We start from the raw sequence: 24,596 nt of genomic DNA on the forward strand, positions 1-24,596 counted from the left end.
GTACACATGCTGCTGTTCCTCCTCTGTTCTTCCCCCCTCTGCTCTGTGAACCCATGCTGCTGTTCCTCCTCTGTTCTTCCCCCCTCTGCTCTGTGTACACATGCTGCTGTTCCTCCTCTGTTCTTCCCCCCTCTGTTCTGTGTACACATGCTGCTGTTCCTCCTCTGTTCTTCCCCCCTCTGTTCTGTGTACACATGCTGCTGTTCCTCCTCTGTTCTTCCCCCCTCTGCTCTGTGAACCCATGCTGCTGTTCCTCCTCTGTTCTTCCCCTCTCTGCTCTGTGAACCCATGCTGCTGTTCCTCCTCTGTTCTTGCCCCCTCTGCTCTCTGTAAATTTCCCCACATGTGAAACTTACTGCACAGTGGAACTTCAGTATGGTTTAATACAGTCATGTTATGGATAGGAGTGAGGAAAGAGCCAGTTGATCGAGCAACACTGCATGAATATGTAATAACAGCAGTAGCAGCCTATTTCACACCACAGCTCGCTGAATTTGCAAGGTTACTTTTCACACATTATTTTATTTTTTTCTCGGCAAAATGAAAATGTGGCACTGACTCGCCCGCACATGGATTGGTGTTTCAGCATTGTCTCAATGAAGAGTTGGGCGTTCGACTGGAGCTATCCAGTAAGGGGACGAGCAATATCCACCATCGTAGTACGGATGAAGCCTGAGATGGAATGTGAAGCGAACTGAAGCTGGGTAACTTTATTAAAGCCTGAGGAGATTTAGCTTGCTTCACAGTGAACCCCTCAAGAATGTGAAGCGAACTGAAGCTGGTGAACTGAAGCTGGGTAACTTTATTAAAGCCCAAGGAGATTTAGCTTGCTTCACAGTAAACCCCTCAGGAATGTGAAGCGAACTGAAGCTGGTGAACTGAAGCTGGGTAACTTTATTAAAGCCCAAAGAGATTTAGCTTGCTTCATAGTAAACCCCTGAGGAATGTGAAGCGAACTGAAGCTGGTGAACTGAAGCTGGGTAACTTTATTAAAGCCTGAGGAGATTTAGCTTGCTTCACAGTAAACCCCTCAGGAATGTGAAGCGAACTGAAGCTGGTGAACTGAAGCTGGGTAACTTTATTAAAGCCTGAGGAGATTTAGCTTGCTTCACAGTAAACCCCTCAGGAATGTGAAGCGAACTGAAGCTGGTGAACTGAAGCTGGGTAACTTTATTAAAGCCTGAGGAGATTTAGCTTGCTTCACAGTAAACCCCTCAGGAATGTGAAGTGAACTGAAGCTGGTGAACTGAAGCTGGGTAACTTTATTAAAGCCTGAGGAGATTTAGCTTGCTTCACAGTAAACCCCGCAGGAATGTGAAGCGAACTGAAGCTGGTGAACTGAAGCTGGGTAACTTTATTAAAGCCTGAGGAGATTTAGCTTGCTTCACAGTAAACCCCTCAGGAATGTGAAGCGAACTGAAGCTGGTGAACTGAAGCTGGGTAACTTTATTAAAGCCTGAGGAGATTTAGCTTGCTTCACAGTAAACCCCGCAGGAATGTAAAGCAAACTGAAGCTGGTGAACTGAAGCTGGGTAACTCTATTAAAGCCAGAGGAGATTTAGCTTGCTTCACAGTGAACCCCTCTGGTGTGGTCCATATGTAACATGTTGTGTCATGTCTCGTACCAACAGAGAAGGCGGATGACATCCCAGGCCCAGTGATCTGGACTGGAGAGGATGATTCTGTGTTCCTCCGCTGGCCTGAACCCTCGTCCCCCAACGCACTCATCCTCATGTATGAGATCAAGTTCAGACTGGGCACTGAGGTAAGAGACACACCTCTCCACTGCTCCCTTCCTCAATGGTGGTGAGGATGATGACTGATCGTTGACATTGTATGGGGGGGGGTTAACCCAGTAATGTTGGTGGTGAGGATGACTGATCGTTGACATTGTATGGGGGGGGGGGGGTTAACCCAGTAATGTTGGTGGTGAGGATGATGACTGATCGTTGACATTGTATGGGGGGGGGGGGGGGGGGGTTAACCCAGTAATGTTGGTGGTGAGGATGACTGATCGTTGACATTGGGGGGGGGGTGTTAACTCAGTAATGTTGGTGGTGAGGATGATGACTGATCGTTGACATTGTATGGGGGGGGGGGTTAACCCAGTAATGTTGGTGGTGAGGATGACTGATCGTTGACATTGTATGGGGGGGGGTAACCCAGTAATGTTGGTGGTGAGGATGATGACTGATCGTTGACATTGTATGGGGGGGTAACCCAGTAATGTTGGTGATGATGATGATGACTGATCGTTGACATTGTATGGGGGGGGGGGGGGGTAACCCTGTAATGTTGGTGGTGAGGATGATGACTGATCGTTGACATTGTATGGGGGGGGGGTAACCCAGTACTGTTGGTGGTGAGGATGACTGATCGTTGACATTGTATGGGGGGTAACCCAGTAATGTTGGTGGTGAGGATGATGACTGATCGTTGACATTGTATGGGGGGGGGTAACTCAGTAATGTTGGTGATGAGGATGATGACTGATCGTTGACATTGTATGGGGGGGGGGTAACTCAGTAATGTTGGTGATGAGGATGATGACTGATTGTTGACATTGTATGGGGGGGGGGTAACCCAGTAATGTTGGTGATGAGGATGATGACTGATCGTTGACATTGTATGGGGGGGGGTAACTCAGTAATGTTGGTGGTGAGGATGATGACTGATCGTTGACATTGTATGGGGGGGGTAACCCAGTAATGTTGGTGGTGAGGATGATGACTGATCGTTGACATTGTATGGGGGGGGGTAACCCAGTAATGTTGGTGGTGAGGATGATGACTGATCGTTGACATTGTATGGGGGGGGGGGTAACCCAGTAATGTTGGTGGTGAGGATGATGACTGATCGTTGACATTGTATGGGGGGTTAACCCAGTAATGTTGGTGGTGAGGATGATGACTGATCGTTGACATTGTATGGGGGGGTAACCCAGTAATGTTGGTGGTGAGGATGATGACTGATCGTTGACATTGTATGGGGGGTTAACCCAGTAATGTTGGTGGTGAGGATGACTGATCGTTGACATTGTGGGGGGGGGTAACCCAGTAATGTTGGTGGTGAGGATGATGACTGATCAGTGACATTGTATGGGGGGGGGGGTAACCCAGTAATGTTGGTGGTGAGGATGATGACTGATCGTTGACATTGTATGGGGGGGGTAACCCAGTAATGTTGGTGGTGAGGATGATGACTGATCGTTGACATTGTATGGGGGGGGGGTTACCCAGTAATGTTGGTGGTGAGGATGATGACTGATCGTTGACATTGTATGGGGGGGGGGTAACCCTGTAATGTTGGTGGTGAGGATGATGACTGATCGTTGACATTGTATGGGGGGTAACTCAGTAATGTTGGTGGTGAGGATGATGACTGATCAGTGACATTGTATGGGGGGGGTAACCCAGTAATGTTGGTGGTGAGGATGACTGATCGTTGACATTGTATGGGGGGTAACCCAGTAATGTTGGTGGTGAGGATGATGACTGATCGTTGACATTGTATGGGGGGGGTAACCCAGTAATGTTGGTGGTGAGGATGATGACTGATCGTTGACATTGTGATGGGGGGGGGGGGGTAACCCAGTAATGTTGGTGGTGAGGATGATGACTGATCGTTGACATTGTATGGGGGGTAACCCAGTAATGTTGGTGGTGAGGATGATGACTGATCAGTGACATTGTATGGGGGGGTAACCCAGTAATGTTGGTGGTGAGGATGATGACTGATCGTTGACATTGTATGGGGGGTAACCCAGTAATGTTGGTGGTGAGGATGACTGATCGTTGACATTGTATGGGGGGTAACCCAGTAATGTTGGTGGTGAGGATGATGACTGATCGTTGACATTGTATGGGGGGGGGGTAACTCAGTAATGTTGGTGATGAAGATGATGACTGATTTACATTTTACATTTAAGTCATTTAGCAGACGCTCTTATCCAGAGCGACTTACAAATTGGACTGATCGTTGACATTGTATGGGGGGGGGGGGGTAACCCAGTAATGTTGGTGGTGAGGATGATGACTGATCGTTGACATTATGGGGAGGTGGGGGGTAACCCAGTAATGTTGGTGGTGAGGATGATGACTGATCGTTGACATTGTATGGGGGGGTTAACCCAGTAATGTTGGTGTGATGCAGGACAGCTGCTCAGTGGAGAGTTAGCAAACTACCTGCAGCCGTGTTGTAGAAGCAGGAGTCTTAACAGCGTGTTTCTCTGTCTGTCCAGTCAGAGAAGCATGAGTGTGTGTCTCGCCAGCTGTATCGAGAGCAGCATGGTGCCAGGCTCAGTAACCTTGGACCTGGTAACTACTCTGCCCGGGTCAGAGCCACCTCCCTGGCTGGCAACGGATCCTGGACTGAACCCATCTCCTTCTATGTGGTACAGGCCCAACGTAAGATCTCATCATCATCCACTATTCAACACTACAGAACTACGTCTCTCATGGGGGAATTCACTGTCATACAACAGTAACACCTTATCACATGTTAGTTAGTTAACACCAGTGTGTATATAATACCTTATCACATGTTAGTTAACACCAGTGTGTATATAACACATTATCACATGTTAGTTAACACCAGTGTGTATATAATACCTTATCACATGTTAGTTAGTTAACACCAGTGTGTATATAACACATTATCACATGTTAGTTAACACCAGTGTGTATATAATACCTTATCACATGTTAGTTAGTTAACACCAGTGTGTATATAACACCTTATCACATGTTAGTTAACACCAGTGTATATATAACACCTTATCACATGTTAGTTAGTTAGTTAACACCAGTGTGTATATAATACATTATCACATGTTAGTTAGTTAACACCAGTGTGTATATAATACATTATCACATGTTAGTTAGTTAACACCAGTGTGTATATAATACATTATCACATGTTAGTTAGTTAGTTAACACCAGTGTGTATATAATACCTTATCACATGTTAGTTAGTTAACACCAGTGTGTATATAATACATTATCACATGTTAGTTAGTTAACACCAGTGTGTATATAATACCTTATCACATGTTAGTTCACATGTTAATGTGTCCACCAGGTTATTTAGTTAACACCAGTGTGTATATAATACCTTATCACATGTTAGTTAGTTAGTTAACACCAGTGTGTATATAATACATTATCACATGTTAGTTAGTTAACACCAGTGTGTATATAATACCTTATCACATGTTAGTTAGTTAGTTAACACCAGTGTGTATATAATACCTTATCACATGTTAGTTCACATGTTAATGTGTCCACCAGGTTAGTTAGTTAACACCAGTGTGTATATAATACATTATCACATGTTAGTTAACACCAGTGTATATATATAATACATTATCACATGTTAGTTAGTTAGTTAGTTAGTTAATATCAGTGTGTATATAACACCTTATCACACGTTAGTTAACACCAGTGTGTATATAATACATGATCACATGTTAGTTAACACCAGTGTATATATATAATACCTTATCACATGTTAGTTAGTTCGTTAGTTAGTTAACACCAGTGTGTATATAATACATTATCACATGTTAGTTAACACCAGTGTGTATATAATACATTATCACATGTTAGTTAGTTAACACCAGTGTATATATAATACATTATCACATGTTAGTTAACACCAGTGTGTATATAATACATTATCACATGTTAGTTAGTTAGTTAACACCAGTGTGTGTATAATACATTATCACATGTTAGTTAGTTAGTTAGTTAGTTAACACCAGTGTGTATATAATACATTATCACATGTTAGTTAGTTAACACCAGTGTGTATATAATACCTTATCACATGTTAGTTAGTTAGTTAACACCAGTGTGTATATAATACATTATCACATGTTAGTTAACACCAGTGTGTATATAATACCTTATCACATGTTAGTTCACATGTTAATGTGTCCACCAGGTTAGTTAGTTAACACCAGTGTATATATAACACCTTATAACATGTTAGTTAGTTAGTGTGTTAACACCAGTGTGTATATAATACATTATCACATGTTAGTTAGTTAACACCAGTGTGTATGTAATACCTTATCACATGTTAGTTTTCACCAGTGTGTATTTAATGTGTCCACCAGGTTAGTTAGTTAACACCAGTGTGTGTTTAATGGGTCTCTCCTTGTCCAACAGGTTATGAGAACTCTCTCTACATCATGATCTTTGTTCCCATGGTAGCAGTCCTGATCATCTGTCTCCTGGCCACGTTCACCATCATCAACAGGAAGAAGTGAGTCTGTCTGCAAGGTTCTTTAGTAAATGACAGGCAGTCTCTAGGTAGTGAGTGGTGAGCTGTCATTTATCTGGAAGGTTCTTTAGTAAATGACAGGCAGTCTCTAGGTAGTGAGTGGTGAGCTGTCATTTATCTGGAAGGTTCTTTAGTAAATGACAGGCAGTCTCTAGGTAGTGAGTGGTGAGCTGTCATTTATCTGGAAGGTTCTTTAGTAAATGACAGGCAGTCTCTAGGTAGTGAGTGGTGAGCTGTCATTTATTTGGAAGGTTCTTTAGTAAATGACAGGCAGTCTCTAGGTAGTGAGTGGTGAGCTGTCATTTATCTGGAAGGTTCTTTAGTAAATGACAGGCAGTCTCTAGGTAGTGAGTGGTGAGCTGTCATTTATCTGGAAGGTTCTTTAGTAAATGACAGGCAGTCTCTAGGTAGTGAGTGGTGAGCTGTCATTTATCTGGAAGGTTCTTTAGTAAATGACAGGCAGTCTCTAGGTAGTGAGTGGTGAGCTGTCATTTATCTGGAAGGTTCTTTAGTAAATGACAGGCAGTCTCTAGGTAGTGAGAGTTGAGCTGTCATTATATAGTGCATTACTTAAGAACAGAGACTTCTGGCACCCTATTCCCTATATAGTGTACTACTTTAGACCAGAGCCCTATGGCACCCTATTCCCTATATAGTGCACTACTTTAGACCAGAGGCCTATGGCACCTATGGCATAGCAGTGCATATGGGGAATAGGGTGCCGTTTGGGATGCTGTTTAACTCTGCTAACCGTGTGTGTGTGTGTGTGTGTGTGTGTGTGTGTGTGTGTCTACAGGAACAGTGACAGACTGGGGAATGGAGTTCTGTACGCATCAGTCAACCCTGAATACTTCAGCGCTGCAGAGAGTAAGTACCTGTAGTGACCACATCACCTGACAGAGAGGAAGTACCTGTAGTGACCACATCACCTGACAGAGAGGAAGTACCTGTAGTGACCACATCACCTGACAGAGAGGAAGTACCTGTAGTGACCACATCACCTGATAGAGACAGAGAGGAAGTACCTGTAGTGACCACATCACCTGATAGAGACAGAGAGGAAGTACCTGTAGTGACATATCACCTGACAGAGAGGAAGTACCTGTAGTGACCATATCACCTGATAGAGACAGAGAGGAAGTACCTGTAGTGACCACATCACCTGACAGAGAGGAAGTACCTGTAGTGACCACATCACCTGATAGAGACAGAGAGGAAGTACCTGTATTGACATATCACCTGACAGAGAGGAAGTACCTGTAGTGACCACATCACCTGACAGAGAGTAAGTACCTGTAGTGACCACATCACCTGATAGAGACAGAGAGGAAGTACCTGTAGTGACCACATCACCTGACAGAGAGGAAGTACCTGTAGTGACCACATCACCTGATAGAGACAGAGAGGAAGTACCTGTAGTGACCACATCACCTGACAGAGAGGAAGTACCTGTAGTGACCACATCACCTGACAGAGAGGAAGTACCTGTAGTGACATATCACCTGATAGAGACAGAGAGGAAGTACCTGTAGTGACATATCACCTGATAGAGACAGAGAGGAAGTACCTGTAGTGACATATCACCTGATAGAGACAGAGAGGAAGTACCTGTAGTGACATATCACCTGATAGAGACAGAGAGGAAGTACCTGTAGTGACATATCACCTGAGAGAGACAGAGAGGAAGTACCTGTAGTGACATATCACCTGACAGAGACAGAGAGGAAGTACCTGTAGTGACCATTTCACCTGATAGAGACAGAGAGGAAGTACCTGTAGTGACCACATCACCTGACAGAGAGGAAGTACCTGTAGTGACCATATCACCTGATAGAGACAGAGAGGAAGTACCTGTAGTGACCATATCACCTGATAGAGACAGAGAGGAAGTACCTGTAGTGACCATGTCACCTGACAGAGAGGAAGTACCTGTAGTGACATATCACCTGATAGAGACAGAGAGGAAGTACCTGTAGTGACCACATCACCTGACAGAGAGGAAGTACCTGTAGTGACCATATCACCTGATAGAGACAGAGAGGAAGTACCTGTAGTGACCACATCACCTGATAGAGACAGAGAGGAAGTACCTGTAGTGACCATATCACCTGACAGAGACAGAGAGGAAGTACCTGTAGTGACCACATCACCTGATAGAGACAGAGAGGAAGTACCTGTAGTGACCACATCACCTGATAGAGACAGAGAGTAAGTACCTGTAGTGACCACATCACCTGACAGAGAGTAAGTACCTGTAGTGACATATCACCTGATAGAGACAGAGAGGAAGTACCTGTAGTGACCATATCACCTGATGGAGACAGAGAGGAAGTACCTGTAGTGACATATCACCTGATAGAGACAGAGAGGAAGTACCTGTAGTGACATATCACCTGATAGAGACAGAGAGTAAGTACCTGTAGTGACCACATCACCTGATAGAGAGGAAGTACCTGTAGTGACCACATCACCTGATAGAGACAGAGAGGAAGTACCTGTAGTGACCACATCACCTGATAGAGAGGAAGTACCTGTAGTGACACATCACCTGACAGAGACAGAGAGGAAGTACCTGTAGTGACATATCACCTGATAGGTCGTCAGGGTCAGGCTGTGTGGCTCTGTGATATAGTTGTCTGTTAACCCTCTCCTCTCCTCCAGTGTATATACCAGATGAATGGGAGGTGTTGAGGGAGAAGATCACGATGAACAGAGAGCTGGGTCAGGGGTCGTTTGGCATGGTGTACGAGGGCGTTGCTAAGGGAGTAGTCAAGGACGAGCCAGAGACCTGTGTGGCCATTAAGACGGTGAACGAGTCTGCCAGCATGAGAGAGAGAATAGAGTTCCTCAATGAAGCTTCAGTCATGAAGGAGTTCAACTGTCATCACGTGGTACGACACACACACACACACACACACACACACACACACACACACACACACACACACACACACACACACACACACACACAGTGTGGCACGACACAGGACACACACATACACAGCGTGGTACGACACACACACACACACACACAGCGTGGTACGACACACACACACACACACACACAGTGTGGTACGACACAGGACACACATACACACACACACAGTGTGGTACGACACGAAAACACATCGGACAGATACATTGAGACATAAGGCATAATACCTGATACTCCACCCCCCCTGTCCTGTCTAAATGTTGACCTGATACTCCACCCCCCCGTCCTGTCTAAATGTTGACCTGATACTCCACCCCCCCTGTCCTGTCTAAATGTTGACCTGATACTCCACCCCCCTGTCCTGTCTAAATGTTGACCTGATACTCCACCCCCCTGTCTAAATGTTGACCTGATACTCCACCCCCCCTGTCTAAATGTTGACCTGATACTCCACCCCCTGTCCTGTCTAAATGTTGACCTGATACTCCACCCCCTGTCCTGTCTAAATGTTGACCTGATACTCCACCCCCTGTCCTGTCTAAATGTTGACCTGATACTCCACCCCCCCACCCCCTGTCCTGTCTAAATGTTGACCTGATACTCCACCCCCTGTCTAAATGTTGACCTGATACTCCACCCCCTGTCTAAATGTTGACCTGATACTCCACCCCCTGTCTAAATGTTGACCTGATACTCCACCCCCTGTCCTGTCTAAATGTTGACCTGATACTCCACCCCCTGTCCTGTCTAAATGTTGACCTGATACTCCACCCCCTGTCCTGTCTAAATGTTGACCTGATACTCCACCCCCTGTCTAAATGTTGACCTGATACTCCACCCCCTGTCTAAATGTTGACCTGATACTCCACCCCCCTGTCTAAATGTTGACCTGATACTCCACCCCCTGTCTAAATGTTGACCTGATACTCCACCCCCCTGTCTAAATGTTGACCTGATACTCCACCCCCTGTCCTGTCTAAATGTTGACCTGATACTCCACCCCCCTGTCCTGTCTAAATGTTGACCTGATACTCTGTCCCCCCCCTGTCCTGTCTAAATGTTGACCTGATACTCCACACCCCCTGTCCTGTCTAAATGTGGACCTGATACTCCACACCCCACCCCCTGTCCTGTCTAAATGTTGACCTGATACTCCACACCCCACCCCCTGTCCTGTCTAAATGTTGACCTGATACTCCACCCCCTGTCCTGTCTAAATGTTGACCTGATACTCCACCCCCCCTGTCCTGTCTAAATGTTGACCTGATACTCCACCCCCCACACCCCCTGTCCTGTCTAAATGTTGACCTGATACTCCACCCCCCCTGTCCTGTCTAAATGTTGACCTGATACTCCACCCCCTGTCTAAATGTTGACCTGATACTCCACCCCCTGTCCTGTCTAAATGTTGACCTGATACTCCACCCCCTGTCTAAATGTTGACCTGATACTCCCACCCCCTGTCCTGTCTAAATGTTGACCTGATACTCCACCCCCTGTCCTGTCTAAATGTTGACCTGATACTCCACCCCCTGTCCTGTCTAAATGTTGACCTGATACTCCACCCCCTGTCTAAATGTTGACCTGATACTCCACCCCCTGTCCTGTCTAAATGTTGACCTGATACTCCACCCCCACACCCCCTGTCCTGTCTAAATGTTGACCTGATACTCCACCCCCTGTCCTGTCTAAATGTTGACCTGATACTCCACCCCCTGTCTAAATGTTGACCTGATACTCCACCCCCTGTCCTGTCTAAATGTTGACCTGATACTCCACCCCCTGTCCTGTCCAAATGTTGACCTGATACTCCACCCCCTGTCCTGTCTAAATGTTGACCTGATACTCCACCCCCCTGTCCTATCTAAATGTTGACCTGATACTCCACCCCCTGTCCTGTCTAAATGTTGACCTGATACTCCACCCCCTGTCCTGTCTAAATGTTGACCTGATACTCCACCCCCTGTCCTGTCTAAATGTTGACCTGATACTCCACCCCCTGTCCTGTCTAAATGTTGACCTGATACTCCACCCCCTGTCCTGTCTAAATGTTGACCTGATACTCCACCCCCTGTCCTGTCTAAATGTTGACCTGATACTCCACCCCCTGTCCTGTCTAAATGTTGATCTGATACTCCACCCCCTGTCCTGTCTAAATGTTGACCTGATACTCCACCCCCTGTCCTGTCTAAATGTTGACCTGATACTCCACACCCCCTGTCCTGTCTAAATGTTGACCTGATACTCCACACCCCTGTCCTGTCTAAATGTTGACCTGATACTCCACCCCCCCCCCCTGTCCTATCTAAATGTTGACCTGATACTCCACCCCCCCTGTCCTGTCTAAATGTTGACCTGATACTCCACCCCCCCTGTCTAAATGTTGACCTGATACTCCACCCCTCCTGCCTAAATGTTGACCTGATACTCCACCCCTCCTGTCTAAATGTTGACCTGATACTCCACCCCCCCCTGTCCTGTCTAAATGTTGACCTGATACTCCACCCCTCCTGTCTAAATGTGGACCTGATACTCCACCCCCCCCCCCTGTCCTATCTAAATGTTGACCTGATACTCCACGTCCCCTGTCTAAATGTTGACCTGATACTCCACGTCCCCTATCTAAATGTTGACCTGATACTCCACCCCCCCCTGTCTAAATGTTGACCTGATACTCCACGTCCCCTGTCCTGTCTAAATGTTGACCTGATACTCCACCCCTCCTGTCTAAATGTTGACCTGATACTCCACCCCTCCTGTCTAAATGTTGACCTGATACTCCACCCCCCCCCTGTCCTGTCTAAATGTTGACCTGATACTCCACCCCTCCTGTCTAAATGTTGACCTGATACTCCACCCCCCCCTGTCCTGTCTAAATGTTGACCTGATACTCCACACCCCCTGTCCTGTCTAAATGTTGACCTGATACTCCACCCCCCCTGTCCTGTCTAAATGTTGACCTGATACTCCACCCCCCTGTCCTGTCTAAATGTGGACCTGATACTCCACCCCCTGTCCTGTCTAAATGTTGACCTGATACTCCACCCCCTGTCCTGTCTAAATGTTGACCTGATACTCCACCCCCTGTCCTGTCTAAATGTTGACCTGATACTCCACCCCCTGTCTAAATGTTGACCTGATACTCCACCCCCTGTCCTGTCTAAATGTTGACCTGATACTCCACCCCCTGTCTAAATGTTGACCTGATACTCCACCCCCCTGTCCTGTCTAAATGTTGACCTGATACTCCACCCCCCTGTCTAAATGTTGACCTGATACTCCACCCCCCCCTGTCCTGTCTAAATGTTTACCTGATACTCCACCCCCCCCTGTCCTGTCTAAATGTTGACCTGATACTCCACCCCCTCTGTCTAAATGTTGACCTGATACTCCACACCCCCTGTCCTGTCTAAATGTTGACCTGATACTCCACACCCCTGTCCTGTCTAAATGTTGACCTGATACTCCACGTCCCCTGTCTAAATGTTGACCTGATACTCCACCCCCCCTGTCCTGTCTAAATGTTGACCTGATACCCCCCCTGTCTAAATGTTGACCTGATACTCCACGTCCCCTGTCTAAATGTTGACCTGATACTCCACCCCCCCTGTCCTGTCTAAATGTTGACCTGTTACTCCACCCCCCCCTGTCTAAATGTTGACCTGATACTCCACCCCCTCTGTCTAAATGTTGACCTGATACTCCACCCCCTGTCCTGTCTAAATGTTGACCTGATACTCCACCCCCTGTCCTGTCTAAATGTTGACCTGATACTCCACCCCCTGTCCTGTCTAAATGTTGACCTGATACTCCACCCCCTGTCCTGTCTAAATGTTGACCTGATACTCCACCCCCCTGTCCTGTCTAAATGTTGACCTGATACTCCACCCTCCTGTCCTGTCTAAATGTTGACCTGATACTCCACCCCCTGTCATGTCTAAATGTTGACCTGATACTCCACCCCCTGTCCTGTCTAAATGTTGACCTGATACTCCCCCCTGTCCTGTCTAAATGTTGACCTGATACTCCACCCCCTGTCCTGTCTAAATGTTGATCTGATACTCCACCCCCTGTCCTGTCTAAATGTTGACCTGATACTCCACCCCCTGTCCTGTCTAAATGTTGACCTGATACTCCACCCCCTGTCCTGTCTAAATGTTGATCTGATACTCCACCCCCTGTCCTGTCTAAATGTTGACCTGATACTCCACCCCCTGTCCTGTCTAAATGTTGATCTGATACTCCACCCCCTGTCCTGTCTAAATGTTGACCTGATACTCCGCCCCCCCTGTCCTGTCTAAATGTTGACCTGATACTCCACCCCCCCTGTCCTGTCTAAATGTTGATCTGATACTCCACGTCCCCTGTCATGTCTAAATGTTGACCTGATACTCCACCCCCTCTGTCTAAATGTTGACCTGATACTCCACCCCCTGTCCTGTCTAAATGTTGACCTGATACTCCACCCCCTGTCCTGTCTAAATGTTGATCTGATACTCCACCCCCCCTGTCCTGTCTAAATGTTGACCTGATACTCCACCCCCCCTGTCTAAATGTTGACCTGATACTCCACCCCCTGTCCTGTCTAAATGTTGACCTGATACTCCACCCCCCGTCCTGTCTAAATGTTGATCTGATACTCCACCCCCTGTCCTGTCTAAATGTTGACCTGATACTCCACCCCCTGTCTAAATGTTGATCTGATACTCCACGTCCCCTGTCATGTCTAAATGTTGATCTGATACTCCACCCCCCCCTGTCATGTCTAAATGTTGACCTGATACTCCACCCCCTGTCATGTCTAAATGTTGACCTGATACTCCACCCCCTGTCCTGTCTAAATGTTGACCTGATACTCCACCCCCTGTCCTGTCTAAATGTTGACCTGATACTCCACCCCCTGTCTAAATGTTGATCTGATACTCCACCCCCTGTCCTGTCTAAATGTTGACCTGATACTCCACCCCCCTGTCATGTCTAAATGTTGACCTGATACTCCACCCCCCCTGTCCTGTCTAAATGTTGACCTGATACTCCACCCCCTGTCCTGTCTAAATGTTGACCTGATACTCCACCCCCTGTCTAAATGTTGATCTGATACTCCACCCCCTGTCCTGTCTAAATGTTGACCTGATACTCCACCCCCTGTCATGTCTAAATGTTGATCTGATACTCCACCCCCTGTCTAAATGTTGACCTGATACTCCACCCCCTGTCATGTCTAAATGTTGACCTGATACTCCACCCCCTGTCTAAATGTTGACCTGATACTCCACCCCCTGTCCTGTCTAAATGTTGACCTGATACTCCACCCCCTGTCCTGTCTAAATGTTGACCTGATACTCCACCCCCTGTCTAAATGTTGACCTGATACTCCACCCCCCCCTGTCATGTCTTATGTTCCTGTGAACAAATAAGGAGCCCACTGATTGTCAGTTCAGGATGTGGGCTCTGACCACTGATGTTATTTGTGTGCTGTGATTCGTGCAGGTGCGACTGCTGGGTGTGGTTTCTCAGGGCCAGCCCACCTTGGTCATCATGGAGCTGATGACTAAAGGAGATCTGAAGAGCCACCTGAGGTCACTACGGGCTAAAGATGTAAGTTACCTATCCGTCATCCTGACCCCTACCACCTAGTCACCTGCCCTCTTCATGACTGTCTTGGAGAGCAAGGAATTTGAAACTCTTGACCCGCTACAGCCCTGTCCATCTGAATGGGGGCATGTTCTGCCCTCCTTCCTGTAGTCCATGATCATCTCTTTAGCCTTTGTCTGGCTCACGTTGAGGGAGAGGTTGTTATCCTGGCAGCACACTGCCAGGTCTCTGACCTCCTCCCTATAGGCTGTCTCATCGTTGTCTGTAATCAGGCCTACCACTGTTGTCGTCAGCAAACTTAATGATGGCGTTCGAGTCGTGGGGGACTAAACAGGAGGTGCTAAGCACGCCCCCCTGTGGGGCGCCCGTGTTGAGGATCAGCATGGCAGATGTTGTTTCCTACCCTTACCACCTGGGGGCAGCCCGTCAGGAAGTCCAGGATCCAGTTGCAGAGGGAGGTGTTTAGTCCCATGGTCCTTAGCTTAGTGATGAGCTTTGTGGGAACTATGGTGTTGAATTCTCACGTAAGTGTTCCTTTTGTCCACGTGAGAAAGTGCAGTGAAATTGAGATTGTGTCATCTGTGGATCTGTTGGGGCAGTACGTGAATTGGAATGGGTCTAGGGTTCCCGGGATGATGGTGTTGACGTGAGCCATGACCAGCCTTTCAATACACTTCATGGCTGCCGATGTGAGTGCTACGGGGCGGTAGTCATTTAGGCAGGCAGGTGAATGTCAGTGAAGACACTTGCCAGTTGGTGCGTGTATGCTCTGAGTACACATCCGAGTAATCTGTCGGCCCCGCGGACTTGTGAATGTTGACCTGTTTAAAGGTTTTGCTCACATTGGCTACGGAGAGCGTGATCACACAGTTGTCCGGAACAGCTGGTGCTCTAATGCATGCTTCAGTGTTGGTTGAGTGTCCTTATACAGCTGGTTGAGTGTCCTTATACAGCTGGTTGAGTGTCCTTATACAGCTGGTTGAGTGTCCTTATACAGCTGGTTGAGTGTCCTTATACAGCTGGTTGAGTGTCCTTATACAGCTGGTTGAGTGTCCTTATACAGCTGGTTGAGTGTCCTTATACAGCTGGTTGAGTGTCCTTATACAGCTGGTTGAGTGGCCTTATACAGCTGGTTGAGTGGCCTTATACAGCTGGTTGAGTGGCCTTATACAGCTGGTTGAGTGGCCTTATCCAGCTGGTTGAGTGGCCTTATCCAGCTGGTTGAGTGGCCTTATCCAGCTGGTTGAGTGGCCTTATCCAGCTGGTTGAATGGCCTTATCCAGCTGGTTGAGTGGCCTTATCCAGCTGGTTGAGTGGCCTTATCCAGCTGGTTGAGTGGCCTTATCCAGCTGGTTGAGTGGCCTTATCCAGCTGGTTGAGTGGCTTTATACAGCTGGTTGAGTGGCTTTATACAGCTGGTTGAGTGGCCTTATACAGCTAGTTGAGTGTAGTCTTAGTGCCAGCATCGGTTTGTGGTGGTAAATAGACGGCTCTCTTGGTAGAAAGTGTGGTCAACAGTTTATCATGATGTACTATTGTATACTTCTGTATACACCTGGCCCTTCTTTGGACACTGTGTTAACTAACCTCCAGATGCCATACAACTCTCCTTCCATGGCCTCCAACTGCTCTTAAATGCAAGTAAAACTAAACGCATGCTCTTCAACCGATCGCTGCCTGCCCGTCAAGCATCACTACTCTGGACGGTTCTGACTTGGTATTTGTAGTTGTCCACATTCTGAGGTTTCTGGTTCGACTGTAAACTCTCCTTCCAGAATCACATTAAGCATCTCCAATCCAAAATTAATTCTAGAATCGGCTTCCTATTTTGCAACAAAGCATCCTTCACTCATGCTGCTAAACATACCCTTGTAAAACTGACTATTCTACCGATCCTTGACTTTGGCGATGTCATTTATAAAATACCCTCCAACACTGACTGCATACAATTTGCTGAGTAATCACAGTGCCATCCGTTTTGTCACCAAAGCCCCATATATTACCCACCACTGCAACCTGTACGCTCTCGTTGGCTGCCCCTCGCTTCATATTCGTCACCAAACCCACGGGGTCCAGGTCATCTATAAGTCTCTGCTAGGTAAAGCCCGACCTTATCTCAGCTCACTGGTCACCATAGCAGCTCCCACCCGTAGCACACACTCCAGCAGGTATATCTCACTGGTCATCCCCAAAGCCAATTCCTCCTTTGGTCATCTTTCCTTCCAGTTCTCTGCTGCCAATGACTGGAACGAATTGCAAAAATCACTGAAGCTGGAGACTCATATCTCCCTCACTAACGTTAAGCACCAGCTGTCTCCAGCTTCAGTGATCACTGCACCTGTACATAGCCCATCTGTAAATAGCCCATCCAACTACCTCATCCCCATATTGTTATTTATTTTATTTTGCTCCTTTGCACCCCAGTATCTCTACTTGCACATTCATCTTCTGCACATCTATCACTTCAGTGTTTAATTGCTAAATTGTAATTACTTCGCTACTACGGCCTATTTATTGCCTTACCTCCCTAATCTTACCTCATTTGCACAGATGTATAAACACTGCTCAAAAAAATAAAGGGAACACTTAAACAACACAATGTAACTCCAAGTCAATCACACTTCTGTGAAATCAAACTGTCCACTTAGGAAGCAACACTGATTGACAATAAATTTCACATGCTGTTGTGCACATGGAATAGACAACAGGTGGAAATTATAGGCAATCAGCAAGACACCCCCAATAAAGGAGTGGTTCTGCAGGTGGTAACCACAGACCACTTCTCAGTTCCTATGCTTCCTGGTTGATGTTTTAGTCACTTTTGAATGCTGGCGGTGCTTTCACTCTAGTGGTAGCTTGAGACGGAGTCTCCAACCCACACAAGTGACTCATCCAGGATGCAGTGCAGCTCATCCAGGATGGCACATCAATGCGAGCTGTGGCAAGAAGGTTTGCTGTGTCTGTCAGCGTAGTGTCCAGAGCATGGAGGCGCTACCAGGAGACAGGCCAGTACATCAGGAGACGTGGAGGAGGCCGTAGGAGGGCAACAACCCAGCAGCAGGACCGCTACCTCCGCCTTTGTGCAAGGAGGAGCAGGAGGAGCACTGCCAGAGTCCTGCAAAATGACCTCCAGCTGGCCACAAATGTGCATGTGTCTGCTCAAATGGTCAGAAACAGACTCCATGAGGGTGGTATGAGGGCCCGACGTCCACAGGTGGGGGTTGTGCTTACAGCCCAACACCGTGCAGGACGTTTGACATTTGCCAGAGAACACCAAGATTGGCAAATTCGCCACTGTCGCCCTGTGCACTTCACAGATGAAAGCAGGTTCACACTGAGCACGTGACAGACGTGACAGTCTGGAGACGCTGTGGAGAACGTTCTGCTGCCTGCAACATCCTCCAGCATGACCGGTTTGGCGGTGGGTCAGTCATGGTGTGGGGTGGCATTTCTTTGGGGGGCCGCACAGCCCTCCATGTGCTCGCCAGAGGTAGCCTGACTGCCATTAGGTACCGAGAGGAGATCCTCAGACCCCTTGTGAGACCATATGCTGGTGCGGTTGGCCCTGGGTTCCTCCTAATGCAAGATAGTGCTTGACCTCATGTGGCTGGAGTGTCAGCAGTTCCTGCAAGAGGAAGGCATTGATGCTATGGACTGGCCCGCCCGTTCCCCAGACCTGAATCCAATTGACCACATCTGGACATCTGTCCAGGAGTTGGCGGATGCTTTAGTCCAGGTCTGGGAAGAGATCCCTCAGGAGACCATCGGCCACCTCATCAGGAGCATGCCCAGGCATTGTAGGGAGGTCATACAGGCACGTGGAGGCCACACACACTACTGAGCCTCATTTTGACTTGTTTTAAGGACATTACATCAAAGTTGGATCAGCCTGTAGTGTTGTTTTCCACTTGAATTTTGAGTGTGACTCCAAATGATCATTGAATTTTGAGTGTGACTCCATTGATCATTTTTGTGTGATTTTGTTGTCAGCACATTCAACTATGTAAAGAAAAGATTATTTAATAAGGATAATTCATTCATTCAGATCTAGGATGGGTTATTTTAGTGTTCCCTTTATTTGTTTGAGCAGTGTATATATTTTTTCTATTGCGTTATTGACTGTACTTTGTTTATCCCATGTGTAACTGTGTTGTTGTTGTCGCACTGCTTTGCTTTATCTTGGCCAGGTCGCAGTTGTTAATGAGGACTTGTTCTCAACTGGCCTACCTGGTTAAATAAAGGTCAACAAAAACAATGTAAAAAGAAACTCTACCTCTGGTGAGCAATATCTGGAGACTTCCGTAATATTAGACATCGCGCACCAGCTGTAATTGACAAATACACACACCACCCCTCGTCTTACCAGACTGTTCTGTCCTGCTGATGCACGGAAAACCCAGCACACTGAATATTATCATTATCAGTGACGTCATTCAGCCATGCCTCGGTGAAACATAAGATATTACAGTTTTTAATGTCCTGTTGAAAGATAATCTTGAACAGAGTTTATCCAGTTTATTCTCCAGTGATTGTACGTTCGCTAATAGAAAGGACGGTGGAGGCGGGTTACCCACTTGCTTACGAATCCTCACAAGGCACCCTGAACTACATCCCTTGTATCTCCATCTTTTCTTCACGCGAATGACAGGGATTTGGGCCTGGTCTGGGAGAAACAGTATATCCTTCGCGTCCGACTCATTAAATTAAAGATCTTTGTCTGCTATCCAGAAGCTCTTTCCGGTCTTACGAGACGGTAGCATCAACATTATTCTCAAAATAAGTTACAAACAATGCGAAAAAACACGCAATTGCTTAGGAGCCTGTAAACCGGCAGCCATCCCCTCCGATGCCATTGCGTGACAGGCCCTTACGTTACCTAGCCCTACTCTACACCCTAACCCTTCAATACCTCACCCGATCTCCCGACCTGAACCTTCCTGCTCTGTCCTCTACCGTACCCACCTCAGCTCCCACATGGACTCTAACCTCCTCTCTTTCCTCTCCTCTCTCCTCCCCTACAGCCGTCCCAGTCCTACAGTCTCAACCTCCCTCCTCTAAAGGAGATTATTCAGATGGACTCTAACCTCCTCTCTCCTCCCGACAGCCGTCCCAGTCCTACAGTCTCAACCTCCCTCCTCTAAAGGAGATTATTCAGATGGACTCTAACCTCCTCTCTCCTCCCCTACAGCCGTCCCAGTCCTACAGTCTCAACCTCCCTCCTCTGAAGAAGATTATTCAGATGGCTGGGGAGATAGCTGACGGGATGTCTTATCTCAACGCTAACAAGTTTGTCCACAGAGACCTGGCTGCCAGGAACTGTATGGTGGCAGAGGACTACACCGTCAAGATAGGTGGTAAGAACAGACTTCCTACTACAGAATTACAATTCAATTAGACTTGTAATTTAGCCTCGTATATTGATGTGAACAGTGTTTTTCTACATGCATGGTAAGTCATTCCCCCCGTCTTCCCTGTGTGTGAGTAGATTTTGGTATGACCAGAGACATCTATGAGACAGACTACTACCGTAAAGGTGGAAAGGGGTTGCTGCCGGTCCGATGGATGTCCCCCGAGTCCCTTAAAGATGGAGTGTTCACCACCACCTCTGATGTCTGGTAACTGCACCATTCAACCATTCACCTTCTCATTTCAATGAGGATGGAGCAATTTATTTCACTTCCAGGAGGGACTACATTTAAAAGGAATGGAGCCAACCTTGTAGAAGAGCCTGAACCCCTCTCTCCCATTTGTACCCTCTTGGGAAGCCATTTATCCTGATGTTTTGAGAGGGAGTGGAACACAAGTCCCATTCCAGCTTCTGTTTAAAGCAGAGCTTGCCAGTAGGTCTCACTACCGTTTATATAAACAGTACACTACTACAGCACACTACAGTAAATATCTCTTCTCTACATTACTCCTCTCCTCCAGCAACTCTTCTACATTACTCCTCTCCTCCAGCAACTCTTCTACATTACTCCTCTCCTCTAGTAACTCCTTTATATTACTCCTCTCCTCCAGTAACTCCTTTATATTACTCCTCTCCTCCAGCAACTCCTCTACATTACTCCTCTCCTCTCGTAACTCCTCTACATTACTCCTCTCCTCTAGTAACTCCTCTACATTAACCTCTCCTCCAGTAACTCCTCTATTACTCCTCTCCTCCAGTAACTCCTCTATATTACTCCTCTCCTCTCGTAACTCTTCTGCATTACTCCTCTCCTCTAGTAACTCTTCTACATTACTCCTCTCCTCTAGTAACTCTTCTATATTACTCCTCTCCTCCAGTAACTTCTCTACATTACTCCTCTCCTCTAGTAACTCCTTTATATTACTCCTCTCCTCCAGCAACTCCTCTACATTACTCCTCTCCTCTCGTAACTCCTCTACATTACTCCTCTCCTCTAGTAACTCCTCTACATTAACCTCTCCTCCAGTAACTCCTCTATTACTCCTCACCTCCAGTAACTCCTCTATTACTCCTCTCCTCCAGTAACTCCTCTATATTACTCCTCTCCTCTAGTAACTCCTCTACATTAACCTCTCCTCCAGTAACTCCTCTATTACTCCTCTCCTCCAGTAAATCCTCTATATTACTCCTCTCCTCTCGTAACTCTTCTGCATTACTCCTCTCCTCTAGTAACTCTTCTACATTACTCCTCTCCTCTAGTAACTCTTCTATATTACTCCTCTCCTCCAGTAACTCCTCTACATTACTCCTCTCCTCTAGTAACTCCTCTACATTACTCCTCTCCTCCAGTAACTTCTCTACATTACTCCTCTCCTCTAGTAACTCTTCTATATTACTCCTCTCCTCCAGTAACTCCTCTACATTACTCCTCTCCTCTAGTAACTCTTCTACATTACTCCTCTCCTCCAGTAACTCCTCTACATTACTCCTCTCCTCTAGTAACTCCTCTACATTACTCCTCTCCTCTAGTAACTCCTCTACATTACTCCTCTCCTCTAGTAACTCCTCTACATTACTCCTCTCCTCCAGTAACTCCTCTACATTACTCCTCTCCTCCAGTAACTTCTCTACATTACTCCTCTCCTCTAGTAACTCCTTTATATTACTCCTCTCCTCCAGTAACTCCTCTATTACTCCTCTCCTCCAGTAACTCCTCTACATTACTCCTCTCCTCTCGTAACTCCTCTACATTACTCCTCTCCTCTAGTAACTCCTCTACATTAACCTCTCCTCCAGTAACTCCTCTATTACTCCTCTCCTCCAGTAACTCCTCTATATTACTCCTCTCCTCTCGTAACTCTTCTGCATTACTCCTCTCCTCTAGTAACTCTTCTACATTACTCCTCTCCTCTAGTAACTCTTCTATATTACTCCTCTCCTCCAGTAACTCCTCTATATTACTCCTCTCCTCTAGTAACTCCTCTACATTAACCTCTCCTTCAGCGTGTATAGGGTGTGTAGGGTCATGGTGTTTAGGGTCAGCGTGTATATGGTGTGTAGGGTCATGGTGTATAGGGTGTTTAGGGTCAGCATGTATAGGGTGTATAGGGTCATGGTGTGTAGGGTCATGGTGTGTAGGGTGTATAGGGTTATGGTGTATAGGCTCAGGGTGTATAGGGTTGGGGTGTATAGGCTCAGGGTGTATAGTGTCAGGGTGTATAGGCTCGGGGTGTATAGGCTCGGGGTGTATAGGCTCGGGGTGTATAGTGTCGGTGTATAGTGTCAGGGTGTATAGTGTCAGGGTGTATAGGCTCGGGGTGTATAGGCTCGGGGTGTATAGGCTCGGGGTGTGTAGGCTCGGGGTGTGTAGGGTCGTGGTGTGTAGGGTCGTGGTGTGTAGGGTCGTGGTGTGTAGGGTCGTGGTGTGTAGGGTCGTGGTGTGTAGGGTCGTGGTGTGTATGGTGTATAGGTCATGGTGTATAGGGTCAGGGTGTGTATGGTGTATAGGGTCATGGTGTATAGGGTCAGGGTGTGTAGGGTGTATAGGGTCAGGGTGTATAGGATATGTAGGGTCATGGTGTAGAGTGTCATGATGTATAGGGTGTATAGGGTCAGGGTGTGTAGGGTCAGGGTGTATAGGGTCATGGTGTATAGTGTCATGGTGTGTAGGGTGTATAGTGTCATGGTGTGTAGGGTGTATAGGGTCAGGGTGTGTAGGGTCATGGTGTATAGGGTCAGGGTGTGTAGGGTGTATAGTGTCATGGTGTATAGGGTCAGGGTGTGTAGGGTCATGGTGTATAGGGTCATGGTGTGTAGGGTGTATAGTGTCATGGTGTATAGGGTCAGGGTATATAGGGTGTATAGGGTCAGGGTGTATAGGGTCAGGGTGTATAGGGTCAGGGTGTATATGGTGTGTAGAGTGTCAGGGAGTGTGGAGTGTCAGGGTGTGTAGAGTCAGGGTGTGTATAGTGTCAGGGTGTGTATAGTGTCATGGTGTGTAGGTTGTATAGTGTCATGGTGTATAGGGTCATGGTATATAGGGTCAGGGTGTATAGGGTGTATAGGGTCATGGTGTATAGGGTCATGGTGTATAGTGTCTTGGTGTATATGGTCATGGTGTGTAGGGTCAGGGTGTATTGGGTGTGTAGAGTGTCAGGGAGTGTAGAGTGTCAGGGTGTGTAGAGTCAGGGTGTGTGTAGAGTCAGGGTGTGTGTAGAGTCAGGGTGTGTATAGTGTCAGGGTGTGTATAGTGTCAGGGTGTGTATAGTGTCAGGGGTTGTAGGTTGTATAGTGTCATGGTGTATAGGGTCATGGTATATAGGGTCAGGGTGTATAGGGTGTGTAGGTCATGGTGTATAGTGTCATGGTGTATAGGGTCATGGTGTGTAGGGTCAGGGTGTATTGGGTGTGTAGAGTGTCAGGGAGTGTATAGTGTCAGGGAGTGTATAGTGTCAGGGAGTGTAGAGTGTCAGGGAGTGTAGAGTGTCAGGGAGTGTAGGGTGTCAGGGAGTGTAGGGTGTCAGGGAGTGTAGGGTGTCAGGGAGTGTAGAGTGTCAGGGAGTGTAGGGTGTCAGGGAGTGTAGGGTGTCAGGGAGTGTAGGGTGTCAGGGAGTGTAGAGTGTCAGGGAGTGTAGGGTGTATAGTGTCATGGTGTATAGGGTCATGGTGTATAGGGTCATGGTGTATTGGGAGTGTAGAGTCAGGGAGTGTAGAGTCAGGGAGTGTAGAGTCAGGGAGTGTAGAGTCAGGGAGTGTAGAGTCAGGGAGTGTAGAGCCAGGGGGAGTGTAGAGCCAGGGGGAGTGTAGAGCCAGGGGGAGTGTAGAGCCAGGGGGAGTGTAGAGCCAGGGGGAGTGTAGAGCCAGGGGGAGTGTAGAGCCAGGGGGAGTGTAGAGCCAGGGGGAGTGTAGAGCCAGGGGGAGTGTAGAGCCAGGGGGAGTGTAGAGTCAGGGGGAGTGTAGAGTCAGGGGGAGTGTAGAGTCAGGGGGAGTGTAGAGTCAGGGGGAGTGTAGAGTCAGGGGGAGTGTAGAGTCAGGGGGAGTGTAGAGTCAGGGGGAGTGTAGAGTCAGGGGGAGTGTAGAGTCAGGGGGAGTGTAGAGTCAGGGGGAGTGTAGAGTCAGGGGGAGTGTAGAGTCAGGGGGAGTGTAGAGTCAGGGGGAGTGTAGAGTCAGGGGGAGTGTAGAGTCAGGGGGAGTGTAGAGTCAGGGGAGTGTAGAGTGTCGGAGGGAGTGTAGTCGGGGAGTGTAGTCAGGGAGTGTAGAGTCGGGGAGTGTAGTCGGGGAGTGTAGTCAGGGAGTGTAGAGTCAGGGAGTGTAGTGTCAGGGAGTGTAGTGTCAGGGAGTGTAGTGTCAGGGAGTGTAGTGTCAGGGAGTGTA

At 47.4% G+C, this 24,596-nt stretch overlaps 1 protein-coding gene across 1 annotated transcript in view; it reads left to right on the plus strand.

Moving 5' to 3' along the window:
• LOC135554301 (insulin-like growth factor 1 receptor) overlaps nucleotides 1-24,596 on the plus strand; it is a 103,723-nt gene that overhangs the window by 70,375 nt on the left and 8,752 nt on the right. Inside the window, exons 13-20 of the mRNA XM_064986527.1 lie at nucleotides 1,632-1,765; nucleotides 4,241-4,406; nucleotides 6,171-6,267; nucleotides 7,082-7,152; nucleotides 8,947-9,176; nucleotides 14,711-14,818; nucleotides 20,004-20,169; nucleotides 20,301-20,430. Coding sequence (XP_064842599.1) covers nucleotides 1,632-1,765; nucleotides 4,241-4,406; nucleotides 6,171-6,267; nucleotides 7,082-7,152; nucleotides 8,947-9,176; nucleotides 14,711-14,818; nucleotides 20,004-20,169; nucleotides 20,301-20,430 — 1,102 coding nt within the window. The remainder of the gene's footprint in view (nucleotides 1-1,631; nucleotides 1,766-4,240; nucleotides 4,407-6,170; nucleotides 6,268-7,081; nucleotides 7,153-8,946; nucleotides 9,177-14,710; nucleotides 14,819-20,003; nucleotides 20,170-20,300; nucleotides 20,431-24,596) is intronic.

Source organism: Oncorhynchus masou, chromosome 2 (assembly GCF_036934945.1).
Source record: "Oncorhynchus masou masou isolate Uvic2021 chromosome 2, UVic_Omas_1.1, whole genome shotgun sequence".
NCBI classification, from domain to species: domain Eukaryota; kingdom Metazoa; phylum Chordata; class Actinopteri; order Salmoniformes; family Salmonidae; genus Oncorhynchus; species Oncorhynchus masou.